The sequence below is a fragment of the Chaetodon auriga genome, chromosome 15 (assembly GCF_051107435.1).
Source record: "Chaetodon auriga isolate fChaAug3 chromosome 15, fChaAug3.hap1, whole genome shotgun sequence".
In the NCBI taxonomy this organism is placed as follows: domain Eukaryota; kingdom Metazoa; phylum Chordata; class Actinopteri; order Chaetodontiformes; family Chaetodontidae; genus Chaetodon; species Chaetodon auriga.
Genome location: NC_135088.1, coordinates 23,670,714 through 23,686,278, shown reverse-complemented (window position 1 = coordinate 23,686,278; position 15,565 = coordinate 23,670,714). Strand labels below are relative to the sequence as shown.

At 39.2% G+C, this 15,565-nt stretch overlaps 1 protein-coding gene across 4 annotated transcripts in view; it reads left to right on the top strand.

Annotated features, from left to right (window-relative positions):
• igsf9bb (immunoglobulin superfamily, member 9Bb) overlaps window positions 1-15,565 on the top strand; it is a 129,733-nt gene that overhangs the window by 55,367 nt on the left and 58,801 nt on the right. For all 4 annotated transcript variants that reach the window (XR_013078228.1, XM_076750139.1, XM_076750140.1 and 1 more), the window contains exons 4-5: window positions 9,326-9,477; window positions 13,687-13,804. Coding sequence is in view for 3 of the 4 variants with exons in the window: in XM_076750139.1 (XP_076606254.1) it covers window positions 9,326-9,477; window positions 13,687-13,804 (270 nt within the window). In the remaining variant the exon portion in view is untranslated. The remainder of the gene's footprint in view (window positions 1-9,325; window positions 9,478-13,686; window positions 13,805-15,565) is intronic.

Sequence of the window (15,565 nt, the reverse complement as noted above, 5' to 3'; positions counted from 1 at the left end):
CATACAGCAGTGTAAGCAGTGGCAGGGTCAGGGGACCAGGTCTCTGGGGAGTCCCTGCTGCTTTACTGATTGCTGATGTCACTCACATGCAGCTCCACAGGAGAAAAGTCCCACCTCTGCTTGGCTGGCAGAAAGAAGTCATTCAGGCAGGTCGTCCAGCCTTTGATTGCAGCAGTGGTGTGTTCTGCATGTGAGAGATGTGCTACAGTGGGTATAGAGCCATATCAAATATCAAATTCTAATACGTAAAATTAAGAATGCTTTAAAGAGCTAATTTCAAAGTAAAAAAGTTGAAAGTGAAGAATACACATTCATGTGCTTTACTTGTGTAAGAGGAGTTTGAGAGTAATGGCACAGTTGGTAATTTGGAATGTGCTGTTTACATAAAGCTGTCTTGCCTGACAGTCAGAGCCGATTTCACTTGGAGAATTTGACTTGTGTGGTGTTGGAAAAAACAGAGGTAACAGGAAAACAGTGTGAGCAAGGTTGAAGACATAACCCGTAGGAGCTAGCATGGACAGAAGGCTAACAGCAGCAGTATTCAAAGTTGTATCTTATACAATTTCTTATCAGACACTTTTGTGTCATTGCCCTCTATTGCTGTCCTTGCACTCACTGCAGCCCAGCAACATCCCTCCTTTACGGAAGCTCTGAAAGGCAAGGTGGAAAAAAAAAATAAAACGGCCAATGTTTAAGTTTATCTCGTACTCGCAATTATTATTTTTTTTCACCTTGCCTCTCAGGGCCACTGGCTCAGTTATTTTGGAGGAAAAAAAAAAATCTGAAACGAGAGGTTTAACCTTCTCAGTTACTTTAACTACAAATATCTGCTGTAAACCACAATGGGACTGAGAGATTTCTCCATAAAATATTTATATCACATAATTTTATATAGAATTATGAATGAAAGCTCCATGTGACAACACGTAGCTGTTCCGCCACTGACAGTATGCCACGTCATCCAGACTGACCTGCCATGCAAAAGTACGTTGCTAACGTCAGCTAGTCATCACAATGAACTTTACAAGATGCCTGCATAATCTGTCAAAGATATCTATCAACGATGTTCATCGTATCGTGGATGCCCACTCCCCTGCTCCGAAGAGCAAACGGGAAAAAGGGTTTCGTCTCTACATCTCTAGTTACGTTCACCAGTACGAGGATAAGTGATTTATTGGTCAGTACATTACTGGACTAGCTGACGTTAGCAACGTGCTAATTTTTTAGTTTTGTGTTTGCTTCGTATGTTCTTTACTGTTACTTCTTGTGCTAACTGTGTTGACTTTATGTCCATTTCAGTGTCAGACAAAGATCAGGGCACAGGTGATGTTTCTGGGCTTGATGTCAGTCGAGGGCGGCGATCCCAAACACCGGCTCTTGTCTTGGTTGCTGTGTAACTGTTCCATTCAAACAGTGTTGGCACTGCGTTTGCTGCTAAAACCCGTCTACCTTTGGGGGTATTTCGAATTTGGGCATTTTCGAAATGTCGGCTGCATACCTTCGTATGCTGAGTTACCGAAAATCCCGTCCTGCATATTTTCTGCAGCCACTGTGCACGAAGTTCGGTGTCCTTCGGGAAGCAGTGGAAGCTAAGCTCACTGTTATAGCGACTTGAGCCGGCACAAAGTGGCACACAACAGTGCTCATTAGAGCCATTCACCGTCTTCTGGAACTTAAAAGTCCCTCTCACATTATACTTCGTCTTCTTTCGTGGATGTTGATTCATTTTTCATTCCTTGTATTTATTTTAGCGCTGTTTTGACTGGAGAGGGAAGTAAACCGGAAACTGGTTTGCCGATTTCAGGCGGAATCGGAAGTACGTCACGAGGCTTGCGCACAGAGCCTATTGAGTGGTACCATAAATTACACAAACCGACATAACGCAAATAAAAAGACATTCTCAGATAGATAGATAGATAGATAGATATAGATTGCATCTCCACTCAATCAGAGCACGCCACTTAGTTACCACAGTAAAAAAAACAAACAACAACAACAACAAAAAAAAAACCAAATCGACCACGATCTGAATCTAAAATCTGTTGTCGCAAGAGTCAGTAGGCTACATGACGTGCATTAGCCCACTACTTTAAAGCATCGATTGAAAAAGACAAACACCTGATAAAAATGATTACAAATATGTTTGAGCCGCTTGCGACTCACTTTTGCATGGCAGGTCAGTCTGGATGACGTGGCATACTGTCAGTGGCGGAACAGCTACGTGTTGTCACATGGAGCTTTCATTCATAATTCTATATAAAATTATGTGATATAAATATTTTATGGAGAAATCTTTCAGTCCCATTGTGGTTTACAGCAGATATTTGTAGTTAAAGTAACTGAGAAGGTAAAACCTTTCGTTTCAGATTTTTTTTTTCTTCCAAAATAGCTTGGCCAGTGCCTGAAAGGAAAAGTGAAAAAAAAAATATTAATTGCGAGTTATCTCGTACGTACGAGATACTAACTCATACGTACGAGATGGTACCTCGTACGTACGAGATAAACTTAAACATTGGCCGTTTTATTTTTTTTTTTCCACCTTGCCTTTCAGAGCTTCCGTACTCCTTCTCTGCTGCTTGTGTTATTTCACAGTGCAGTTCCATAAATTCAAACAATCAATATTTCCTGAATGAGATGTCAGTCTCACCCACTCTCTCAAACTGGCTGTATGTTAGAAAGCACTGTGATTTCATTTGTCAGAGATTAACTGATTCAACTCTGCATGACGCAAACAGGACGCCATCATTTTGTGACTGTAAGGGATACGTTTTGTCTCATTCCACAAAGAAATGAAGGGGCAGAAATTTGGTGTGACCGCACCATCACTCTCAAGTGGTCACATGATTAATCACATCTATAATCAGAGCAAGAAAACCCAATCAGATTCAAGGATTTGCCCTACATCTGCCAAATTGTTAATTCTTCAAGGAAATAAAGCACTTTATGTCAGAAAGTGATGCAGTGATTTTCTGCAACAATGTGTGAGTGAGGGCCGCACGGTGGCACAGCAGGTAGTGCGCGTGCCTCACAGCAAGAAGCAAGAAATTGTCCTTAGGTGTGAGTGTGAGCGTGAATGGTTGTCTGTCTGTATATGTGACCCTGCAATCGACTGGCGACCGGTTCAGGGTGTACCCTGCCTCTCACCTGTTGACAGCTGGGATAAGCTCCAGCCCCCCCGCAACCCTGAAAGGGATAGGCGGTATAGAAGATGAATGAATGAATGAATGTGTGAGTGATTTTCATTTTTTTAATCTAATTTATGTGAAACCATTATCATATGTAAATGCATAAACAGGGATGAAATAATAGGAATTAGGCTGAGATGTGATTTATCCAAAATGCAATTGTATTTTTTTACACTGAGGAGACAGTTGCAGTTCTCTAAAATAAAAGTATTCTGAAACAAAGGAGTATTTTTGTCGTATGAAACCTGATTAGCTTTTATTCTTAAGTTTACGAGAAGTGACAGTGAATGATTTCTATATTTATCTGTCACTTAGGCTCAAAATTGTATTTTTAGCTGATTCTGTGGATGACTCAGCAGATGAAAGGTGTGTGTGTGTGTGTGTGTGTGTGTGTGTGTGTGTTCCCATGTATTACCCACATTTTAGGGACATAAATCTGTGTGTATGTATTACTTGATTTATTTTCCTTTATGTATTTTTTTCTCTTGGCTTACTGTTTATAGAGTTTAATGTGATTTCTGAGATGTCATCTATCGTGGATGTAATGCAGTGCTAACAGGCTGTAGATATTATACAATCACAGTGAACCAGTTGGTACTTAAAACATTGGTGCACATCCTTCAGTGGTAAAGCTGTACATGTGACTCCCATCATGTTTGTGAATACCTAACTCTCATCATCTGGGCATTAATGGTAGGAGTGTGTTGAATGCTTAATTAGGTGTAGCAGCACCATATGTTTAAGTGTTACTGTTATTTTTAGGAGTTGCAGTGACAGAATCTTTAAGGTTCACAGCCCTGCTACATACTCATGCTGCATGAGGCTCCAGCAGTGCTTCTATTTATAGACCCCCATTTGCAATCCACCTTTCCCTATCATTGTCAAACATCAGTGGTTGTCAGTGATTACTGTGAGCACAAGAAGGATGTGATGCATATAGATTCCGAGTGAGATGCATGTAGATTGCGGGTGCGAGTTCTATATCGTGCTGATACTTTTCCTCTACAAATTGACACCTTTGTTTCCTATGAACTTATATTGCCCTCAAACTCAGAGTGTGAGTAGACAGGATGAGCAGGAAGAGAGGATGTGTTTGTACGAATGATGTCATTACTGTGCACGCTATTTGCTTGAATGAAAGAAATCCCAGCCCAGTCATTACATGGAATGAGCTTTTAAATCATAGTCTTCTATTTTAGTTGTACTTTCTATTTAATTCTAGTTATTGCTGTTTGACACATATGCATTTCTTACCTGCTATGCGGTTTAGAAAACGGATGCATGGATAGCTGGATAAAGAGGATCACTGTAACTTTACACAGTCCTGTGGACAGCATCCCTGTTTGCTTTTTCTTTTTTTTCCATCTAAGATGATTTAGACTCCCACTGTTTTCCTCGCTTTCCCTCACAGTGCAAGCCCCAATCCAGCATGAGGTGATGCCAAAGAAGCAAGGTTCATATCTCCTAGGGTTAGTCTTCAACTGCTCCCCCTAAAATAGCTTCAGCACATCCTCCTGCTTGCCATCCCTGTATTTTGCAGCAGAACTCTGCAGTGCCTGCATGCTGCACAACAGCCCCTTTCTCTGTCTTTCCCCTTTTTTTTGCCGTCTTTCTTTCCCCGCTCTTTAGTTCTGCCGTACTGCTTCTCTGCTCCTCTTTATGTCTCTCTTCATTTTTCCTTTTTCTCTGTTTTTGGCACTGGCAAGCACACACACACACACACACACACACACACACACACACACACACACACACACACACATCCTCAGCACAGGTTTCGGTCTTTGAGGGAAAGGGGATAAAAATGTCAAATGTCAAAATGCTACATAAAGAAAATGATAAGTTGTAAAATGAACAAGTTAATACACCTATTTTTCTAAACATAGGAAGTATTTTACCCACAGCTTTCATTACTATTCTGAATTTTGTTAAAAAGAAGTATTTCAGAGTACAATGAACCCAGTTCGTTGTAAAATATTACAGAATCAGAACCGGCCCTGTTTTAATTATGGTGCATGGTGATTATTGATGCATTGTTTTGACCTCACCTACTCTTGTTTCATATGTGAGCAGCCTGATGTGATGCCGACTGTGGTGACATGGAAGGAGCTGTCACCGTGCTGTGCTGTGGAAAAACACTCACACCATGCCAGCAGCCAGGCTTGAATGGTATTTGGTCACAGCTCAGCTCAGCATGAGTATTCCCAGCTCTATCAAAACGAGGCCGAAGGGAATACCAACATGTCTTTTACCATCTGCCAATCTAACATTGTGCATTGACACAGAGAAATCACAAAAGCGATTTACTGAGCAATAAGCTTGAAGAATACAGAGACTACCAAAGTCAAGATTATTACTGTCACAGTAGATATTAAGCATTTATTCATGTGACCTCCTACGGTGGTACAGAGAGATGCCATTAATGTGATAGCTTTAAAAGCAACAGAAACATCTTTGATTTTGAGTCTGTAGACACCCAGTCAAGACTACTGTTCCCTCACAGCACCTTATCCAGGAAACCCAAATCATTTCAAAAACACAGTCCAGTCCATTTAGATATCTTTGCATTTTCATTTGTCTGGTATATATCACTGTAACGCTCTGTGCCAGTACCTGCAATGTGCCTGCCATTAGCACTAACATTTTATTGGCTGTCACATACAGTATGCCACAAAATAGGTCAATTGTATTCTGACCCCATGATGGTAATCACTGCCATGGTGAACATACGAATCACATCTTATTACCTGTAGATTTTCCATGACAGGATGTAGTCAAGAATGAGTCACAGTCTCCCTCCACACAGCACAAAATTGACAAACTCCAGATCAGTTTTTCCTGCATTTCACTCAACTAGAACAGTCATACTACATATAATTCACCACAGTTTGCACTACTTGCACTACTTCCAACACTACTTCCAACACCTTTTCTTGGTGCTCCTGCTTTACATGAATTCCTATTATGTTGAAATGTTGAATAGGAGTAATTTGCAGAGACCTCATATGTGCTTGGAAAAGGAGATCCATCACAGTTTTTTTTTTTTAAAGACTAAAGTGATAAAATATATATTCACACTATAGCTTTCACAACATCAGTTTTTGCACTAACAATGCCCTTGAATGCACTACTGAGGAGAGTTACAAAAATAGGATCTGCTCACAGCTGCAATTCACATGACAGTAATGTAACTTTGGCATTCATCGTTAACTGAAATGTTTTTTTCTTCAAAATAATAATAAACCACCATACTTTTTTAAATATAAAATATATTCATATTTCCAATGCAATTTATTAAATGAAAGTTTATACATACACATCATCCTTCACATAAAGTACTGCAGCAGAGAATGAAACGTAAACAAACAAACAGCACAGTATGCCCTGATATGCATTTCCCTCCAGATCTACTGCCATGTCTAAAAATGGTCAAGGTCATTGCTTCTAATGAGTGCACCATCATGTGAAGTGATGATTGACTATAGAAGAATAAAAAAATTGGACAAAATACTATTTTGACTGGCCTGTGGTTGGGAAGCAGAGAATGTCAACACATTTGCTGTTTTTTTCACTATTTTCTTACAAAGAATATTAAATGAATCATCAGAAATACTTTAAATGTCTCTAAGAAGCTGCATGGTCAGAGTGCTTGTATGGTCACCATCTCTGTGGTGTGGCAAAGCGTGTGGTGTGGAATTAGCACTATGGCTGGGCTTATGGCTGCAGATGGAATGACATGTTTGCAATTGAGAGACTACAGGATTACACATGTAAGCAGATCAGCTTCAGTCCTAAGGTGATTAGATGAGAATATCAAAACAGGAATTATGACTGAACAAAATCTGTATTGAATCACAGAGAATGACACTGGCATGTGTGTGCACTGGAAGCCATTGGTTTAGGTTAAATGGGGGTGGAGCAGTTAGAAAACCAGCTTAAGAATGTTTTGGTAGAAAGATGTGCCAATTGTCCTGTATGATCATCCCTCCTCATAATCTAGAGGGCCTCTGAGCTAAAGAGGATTTAGAAAAATTGTTTTATAAAATGCAGCATGTCTGGCATGTCACTATCTGTACAACATCACTAAAAAAAAACTGAGGTCTGGTTATAAATGGAGATGTTTGGAAGACAGAATGAGATAAAGAACGCTGACTTAAATGAACTTATGTCCTTGAAGAAGGACAAAAACAAGTTCTCCTGTTTATTTGGAAAAACGATGTTGGTATTGCAAAAAATGTCAGATCAGAGGATTTTCCAGGGACAGATATGGCTGTGTATAGATGTTTAAAACTGCCAGTATTAAGGCTTTTATGAGCATGTAAATGCATGAGCATGCTCTGCTGGTGTATGTGCACACAGCACCAGGGATAAAAGCTATTCATGTTTACTCCTCAGCTCTTCTCCCTGTTCAGTTATGTGACAAGCACTCCACTACTACCTGGTTTTCATCGACTTATTTACTGTACTGGTACAAATCTGAAATTGTGGACTCTGAGACATGTGCAACCAGCCAGACAGCAAAGGCAAAGCCAGGTAAAAGTTTACACACATTCATTATTTAGTGGTCCCTTGGTAATTTGTTTGATTGGCCAGTCTCCTGCTGTTATCTACACTCTGGTCCCTCAGAGGAGGAATGAGAAGATTTTCTGCTGCCAAGAACGTACAGTACCTGCAAAGATTTCAGTGTCAGTGCACTTAAACATCTCATCAAAACTTTTGACAGTGGTTTAAGTGTTTTTGTTATCTCCTGGGTTTCTGCTTGTGGATGATATTTAATATAAAATTTAAAATAGCCCAGTTATCTACATTTCTCTATTTAGTTAAATTCCTTTCTCCACATCATTGTTACACTTTAAGGCAATTTAAAACTCCTTCAAGGGATAAACTGAAACATTTTGTGTTTACCGTAAGGATAGTGCAAACAAGTAAAAAATCCATGCTGCATTCATCATCATTGACTTAGAAAAAGGCAGGAAAACAGTGAAATGGAAATGGGAGAATGGAAGATCGCAGATGCCATGATCTGTAAGACACAGGAGGCATACATACAAACACGGGAATAGAGATTTAGTATTAGTTGCAACAGTATCAATTCAGTTTAGAACTTGTTGACTCTTACATCCCTCTCTGCAGAGCTTCGTCACTCCTTGCTTGCCTCCTTTTTTTTAGAAGAGATAAATACTTCATGCATTCAAGAGATGTCATGATTAATGTAGCTGAGAAAACTTCAAAGAGGCAGTTTTTTTCCACATTGCCATGTATGTTCATCAAGAGCCAAAATATGCCAGTATGTGTTGCAAAAAATAAATGTTTTGTTAGCATATAGATTGATCTTATGAGTGTTAATACTACAGGATTTTGCTGAAAGTGCAGTTCTGTCTTCATTTGTGGAATTTCTCCCAATGCTTAGCAAGCACTGAGTAATGCTCACACACTATGTGGTTTCAGTGGCAGTGGGTAATTAATGCTTAACAATAAACAAGAGAGTGCAAGAAAATACTCAAAGGTTTTGAACTTCTAAATAGACTGAACTAGCAAAGCCAGTGGATAATTCATAACATTTCCCACCGATAGCCAAAGAATTTGGGTATTAAACATAGCTGACCTGGCTGAATGTTGCCATATTTTTCAAAACAAAAATGCATGTTAACCTCTTTGTTGGACTGACTGTAGCTTTTGTGAAATTGTTTTAAGTAGGAGTTCCAGCAGCAGTCATGTAAATGTCACAGTGTCTGAGCTGGTCTGTGTTTGTGTTTGCTTGCCACAGTGTAATAAGGCAGTCTTCCTTCTGTTTGGCAGATCGTTCATCATACACAGAGCAACACCCAAGAAATTAACAATTAAGCACTGGTTTTATTTATACAGCCGGTGTGCTATATTATCATATTTTGAGAAGAATATATTGAGGGAGTATTATAGAGGGGCTCACTAAATGGAATCTCAGAGCTGTATTGTTACAGTGTCATTGTGAGATACTGTTAGCAGCATGCAACTATCCAGTATATGTTGAGTCAAAACAAGAAGACAAGAAGAAAATAAACTCTGCAACTTTGTAACTTGTGCTTGATCCCTTCGAAACAGTTTCCATATGTCCTTGTTTATTCTTTGTCTCTAACCCTCTGCCTATCCTCACTCCTCAGCGCCCCCCACATTCACGGACACGCCACCTCAGTACGTAGAGGCAAAGGAGGGGGGTAGCACCACTTTGACCTGTACGGCCTTCGGCAATCCCAAACCCTCGGTCAGCTGGCTGCGGGAAGGCAGCCTCATGGTCAGCAGTGCCAAGTATAAGGTACATAACTATATAATGTCTTTATGTATCATATTTATAGCTTTGACTCATTATTTGTGTTATTGGTGCTGCAGGGGCAAAGCAGGGGTCCTGTTGCACTCAGTAAACAAATGCAGGATCCCCAGGAACTGTCACTGAGCTTCACAGTGGCTCTTCAGACACCAATGGATGATGTCACATATTTACCTTAATGATCATCACAGTCCACACAACATATAACAACCTCCATCCTTAGAGTCTCTATTCAGATAAAGAAAAATTCCCCCCCAAAAAGAAGAGGCATCCCTTCCAGCTGGACTGACATGCCATGTCTGGCAGCATCTGGATGGTGAGCAACATCCAGATGCTGCCAAACAGATAGGACCTGAGCCCCCCAACCTCCTCTCCACCATCGAGGCCTGGAAAGAGGAGAAACTACACAAACACACCAGAGGCAAAGCTCAAACACACCATTCACAGAAAGAGAGAGAGAGAGAGAGAGAGAGAGAGAGAGAGAGAGAGAGAGAGAACAACATGCATATGTGAGAGAGAGGGGTTGACTTTGTGAATTTATCCTGGTGGAGTTTATTGTCAGAGCTTCTTCTTGTAACTGTAGCAGATCAGTGTATACATGGTAACTTTCAGTTGCAATCATCTCAGTCATTTAAATAATTCATAAAAGTGGGAGTCATTTCCATTCCTACATGCAGAACTCAATGGTAGATACTGTACAGCACATACTATTAACACAAATGTTAATTTTCTCATTAAGCACAAATTTTAAAACTAAAACCAAACTCATATATGTGCAATGGCAGTTTGGTTCTGTCTAAATTTGTTCAAGTCAGAGACAGCAGCATTCTCCAGGTCACTAGACTATACCGTATTTTATATAGATTGGTGACCAACTGTAAAACCTGTAGATCTGCTAACATGAGTATGTGCTCTACACTGCTTGAAGACGTAGGTATAACCATTTGATGTTAATATACCAAAGTCTGATCACTTTCATGTGAGTAAATATATAGATGGATCTGGGTGGTACTGCTTGAATTTGGATCATTGTGAAAACACGGCAAACCAAAAAAAAAAAAAAAAAAAGAGAAAGAAAAATTGTCAAATCACATGCAAACTGGAAGCTGCTGCATCATGCTGTCCTCTCTGCTGTCAGATGTGGTTGTTTATTTGAGGGAATGGACTGGAAAAATGAAGTAATGTGGCAAACTGCCAACATCTCTCTTGTTTTAAAGTCAATAACAACAGTAGAAGCAGGCAAGAAAGCCGCTCATATTGCTTCATGTTGTTTCACATTTTTTCGTGTCTGTCTTAAAACTAATCAGGCTTCCATATGAACATTGAAACAGATTTTGCTTGTGTTCATTCCTCTTGTTATACTGGAAATTAAATGGTCCCTTCCTAATGCGCTTCAGATGTGATGGGGAACAAAATGTACTGTCCTCATTCTGAACTAAAATGCATTCCAAAGTTCAACAAAAGCTAATATGAGGCTTAAACAGTCTGAGTTAGACAAGTAGGTATCTTCCAAAGTTTTTCTTTTTATCTTCGCATCACAGATATAGAGGGGGAAACTGAACCATTCCACTTTAAACTTTGCACACTGTTCTTCCTTAAGTTACTGCCTTAAAAAACCAAAAAGTAACAGAGAGCTCAGATGCAGCTTTTGTTGCCAGATTAGAGCCTCATATCTGCCCAGTTGCCATGAAAGAAGCTCAATCAAACCCAAAGCAGTTACAATAATGAAAACAGATTTGGATAATGTTATCTTAAACATAAAATGTCTTCACTTCTATGATCAGACTTTTACAGTCTAACAGTAGAGCTGACTGAAAAATAATTTGACAAGGAAAAATAATTTTGATTTCATCTTAAGACCTTGGAATTTCATTGCATGTTAAGTTGAACCACTTAGGGCACTCAGGGCACTGAATACAATAGGTTGATATAGCATTTCACCCCTTTAACATTGTGGGACTCATGGTGGACAGTGGGGTCAAAAACTGAAGCAGAAGAACCATATAAATTGGCTTTTTTATTGCACACATTCTTCTTCCTTGTCTAAACCTGGCAGACATTGTCTGATAAACCCTCCGTCCTTCTTGTTGAGTGTATTTGGTGAGATTCTTGTAGTTTTAGGTAGTTTTGGCTTTCACAGCTCACTAGCTGTACTCCCCATTAACCCACCCCAATACCAGTAGCATGCATTTCTAACTGCTTCTCAGTTAATGACAGCTCCAAGTGGTATCACATCTCATTGTATTCTGAGCCAAAAAGGAGACTGAGAAGCACTATTATATTTTTCAATATACCTGGTGCTGTGATATTAGTTGTATTCCTGCTTTAATACAGCAGGCTTTAAAGATCTGTCTTTTCTTAATTCCAGTTGCCAGCAGTATTACTTTATCTAAAAATGGTATTATTATTATTTGGAACAGGCCTCAGTTGGCTCAGATCATACTGTATTTTAAAGGGAGGGGCTATATTGTTTCATTAGTGATCATAAATCGGAATGGATCACCATGATATGGAGTACTCTCATGGTTCCATTCTTGGGCCTTTACTATTATAACATGCTTTTAGTCCCTGTAGGTCAAATCATACATGACAATAACATTGCTTATTATAGCTGTGCAGATGACATTCAGATTTACTTGTATATTTACTGTTTCATCAAATGACTATGGTCCTGACTCACTGTGCCAGTGCTTAGAGAAAGTGCATAATTGGATACAATTGAATTTGTTTGAGTTCAATAAAAAGACTGACAGTTATTGCTCAGCTTGATTGCAGAGCTATGAAAACAAAGGCCAAGTTAGTAATCTCAATATTTGAATAGACTTGGGTATGAGCTTCAGCTGCCACATGAAGGCCATGACTACATCAACATATCATCATCTCACAGACACGCAAGAATTGCGTGTCATATCAAGACAAGATTTGGAGAAAGCCATTCATGCCTTCATTTCCAGCAGGATGGGCTATTTTAATGGATTCCCCTTACAGACCAGTAGACAAGTTGAGCACATTAAATCTTTATACTGGTGTCTTATTAGCTATAGAGAAGAAGTACTGCTTTTGGTTTATAAATCATGTCACAGCATTGGTCCAAAAAAACAGTTCTGCTTGAAGAATACTGTATAAACCCAGCAGGTCTTTTGGAAGCAGTGAGTTGGTGGTACCTCGAGTCAAAACCAAACAAGCTGCTTTTAGCTACAATGCAGCGGATCTGGTGGCACAAACGTAAATGCACTAAATGGTTTTTTTTTTCTTCTTCTTCTTCTTTTTTCAACCGATTAAAAACTCAATTAAAACCCACTGTTCTGCTGTGTCTTTGAATGCTTGGTTTCTTTATGGCACTGTGATTTTCTTTTGTTAAATTTGGGTCATCTTAATACTGCATTGTAAATGCACTTTAACTGTATTTGTGGTTTATTACTATTATTCATATTTTTCTATTTGTATTTCATTTAATTATATTTAATCTATTCTATATATTTCTAAATTAATCAATATGCATTGATTTTATCTTGTATTTTATTGTGTTTCTACATTTGTAATGCATTTCTTCACCTTACTATATAAAGCACTTTGAACTGCCTCTGTCTGAAATGTATGATACTAATAAAGTTGTCTGGCCTGCATTTAAACTAAGCCCTATGGTGTAAGAAGATATTGCCTAATCAAATATCATGTCCTGGAATTGTGTACATACATATACTGTATATCTTTGTTTGACATTTTAAAACTTTATTTAGACTAAAACGTTCACAGGTATGTTTGTGTGTGTGTGTGCATTAACTGTATATGGCCACAGAGTGACCCAGTGGATAAATGGTAAATGGACTGTATTTATGTAGCACTTTTCTAGTCTGACAACCACTCAAAGTACTTTTACTGCCTAAGTCTACATTCATCCATTCACATAATTTTGGCTAGATAGTGGTGCACATTACAAGCATTAATTGTTCACAAAGCATCAGGACCACTGACCTTCTGATGAGAGCATTTTTACAAGTCTGCATTCACCCATTCACACACACTCACATGATGAAACAGCATCAGGAGCAATTTGAGGTTCAGTATCTTGTGCAGTGATACTATATAAAGCGAATGTTCTTTGGTTGGAAGACCAAAGGTAAAGGCTATTTGTCACCACAAATCCACCTAAAAAGTAGACTTTAAACAGTAAAATGTTTATGTTTTTGTGTTCAGGTGTCTGATGGGAGTTTGACGGTGCTATCCATCACCCGGGAGGATCGTGGGGCCTACACGTGTCGAGCCTTCAGCCCCCAGGGAGAGGCCATTCACACCACACGGCTGCTAGTACAAGGTATGTTTATTTGCTGTGGCCTTAGAAGTGTTAAAAAATTGTACATGTTATTATGGCACAGAAATCTTTTGATAAAAACTTATTTGATAAAAAACTGTGAAAACATTTGTCTGAATTTTTGCAGCATAAGTTTTTTTATTTTCATCTTGCAACAACTTGTCTTAATTGTTGCTTTAATAATTGAGAATTCTTCTGGTGGACATGTAGCTCCACTGCACTCCACTGGAATCAGTTTTATTTGCTTCAACCCAACTGTTGAAAAGAGATTTCATTCAGTTTTATCTATTGTCATATTTCAGAAGTTTGTCTGATATTCATTTGCCATTTCAATGCAGCCAGTGGTTTAGGTCTGTGGTAGCTGCCATGGTTCATTATACAGTCATGTACACACAGATAATTAGTTACAATTAAACTGACCTTTTAGAGGTGATTTTGGAAACAGTACTCGTCCTTGCATTTTCAAAACTTTTTTTCATTGTATGTCTCACTTTGACAGACATCTGTCAGCTCTAGCTAGAGAGCAAAACACACTGCACAAAGTATATATGTGTTAGGCTGTGCCTTAAGTTTTCGTTTTGGACTCAAAATGCAGACTGGAGACAGGGTTCAAAGACACAAAAGAATTTATTAACAATATAATGAAAACACAAATCACACTCAAAAGGGGTGGAGAAAACAAAACCTAAATGGCACTCTATCTGAGCGGAACAAACAAACACAAAGCGCACTCTCACGGAGTGGAAAACGCCAAACAAAAGAGCACCATAGAACGGGGTGAGGCACAACTCAAATGCTGACGAGGCAGGAAGGCACTGAAACAAAAAGTGCACTTAAGTGGCAGTCCATACAAACATCCAACACTGAACAACAACAAGAGCACACAACAGAGAAACTGACTGAACACTATCAACACTCCCACTGGAAAGAACTCGGAAACCACAAAGGAATCAGGACAGTCTGGCAAAAGGTAGAGCCGATAGTCTTCCTTAAATACTCTACCATAATCAGGCTGATGCTCGACCGGTGCACTGCTGACAAGGCGGAGCCGACTGAGTGCAGAGACACACCCAGCTTAGACAGACAGGGGAAGATACATACAGACAAAAAACACTGGGGAAAAGGGGAAAGGAAAACAAATCCTAACAGTGTGAATGATTGTACAGTACACAACAATCTGTGCCGTGCAGGATGTATTAAGTATCATTTATCAGAGCACCTTGAAAGAGACTCTGCTGTGGGTGATTTTTTATTTTCTCTGAGAAAATATCATTGTAGCAACATGATGCCTCTCCCATCCAAAACCACCTGTCTGCACCTCTATCAGCTGTCAAAAAAGACACACTAAAATAAAGCACTCATCCAACTGAACCTAATTTATGAGAGTCTGATAAACCCTTGTACTAGTTTCTGTGCTGCCACTTGCAGTGGATAACTATCTAACATCATATTAAATCCAGGGGTCTGACAAAATACAGTAACTACATACTAATATCTATTCATGCCCTCTGAGCAAACAGTGATTTTCATAAAAATCCTGCAATGCAATGTTTGATAGATGAAGTAGGATGAGCACATTCTTGTGGGTATGTGGGAGTTATAAAGTATCAGCAGGTGGAGTTTGGACAGGCCTTCATTAGCAGCCAATCACATCAGCTCCTTTCTTCATCTTTAAAATGCAGCGGTTTTAATGAGGGGAGGAGACAGAGCACTCCAAATGTAATATATGATATTGCATAACATGTTTTTGATTTAATTTACATT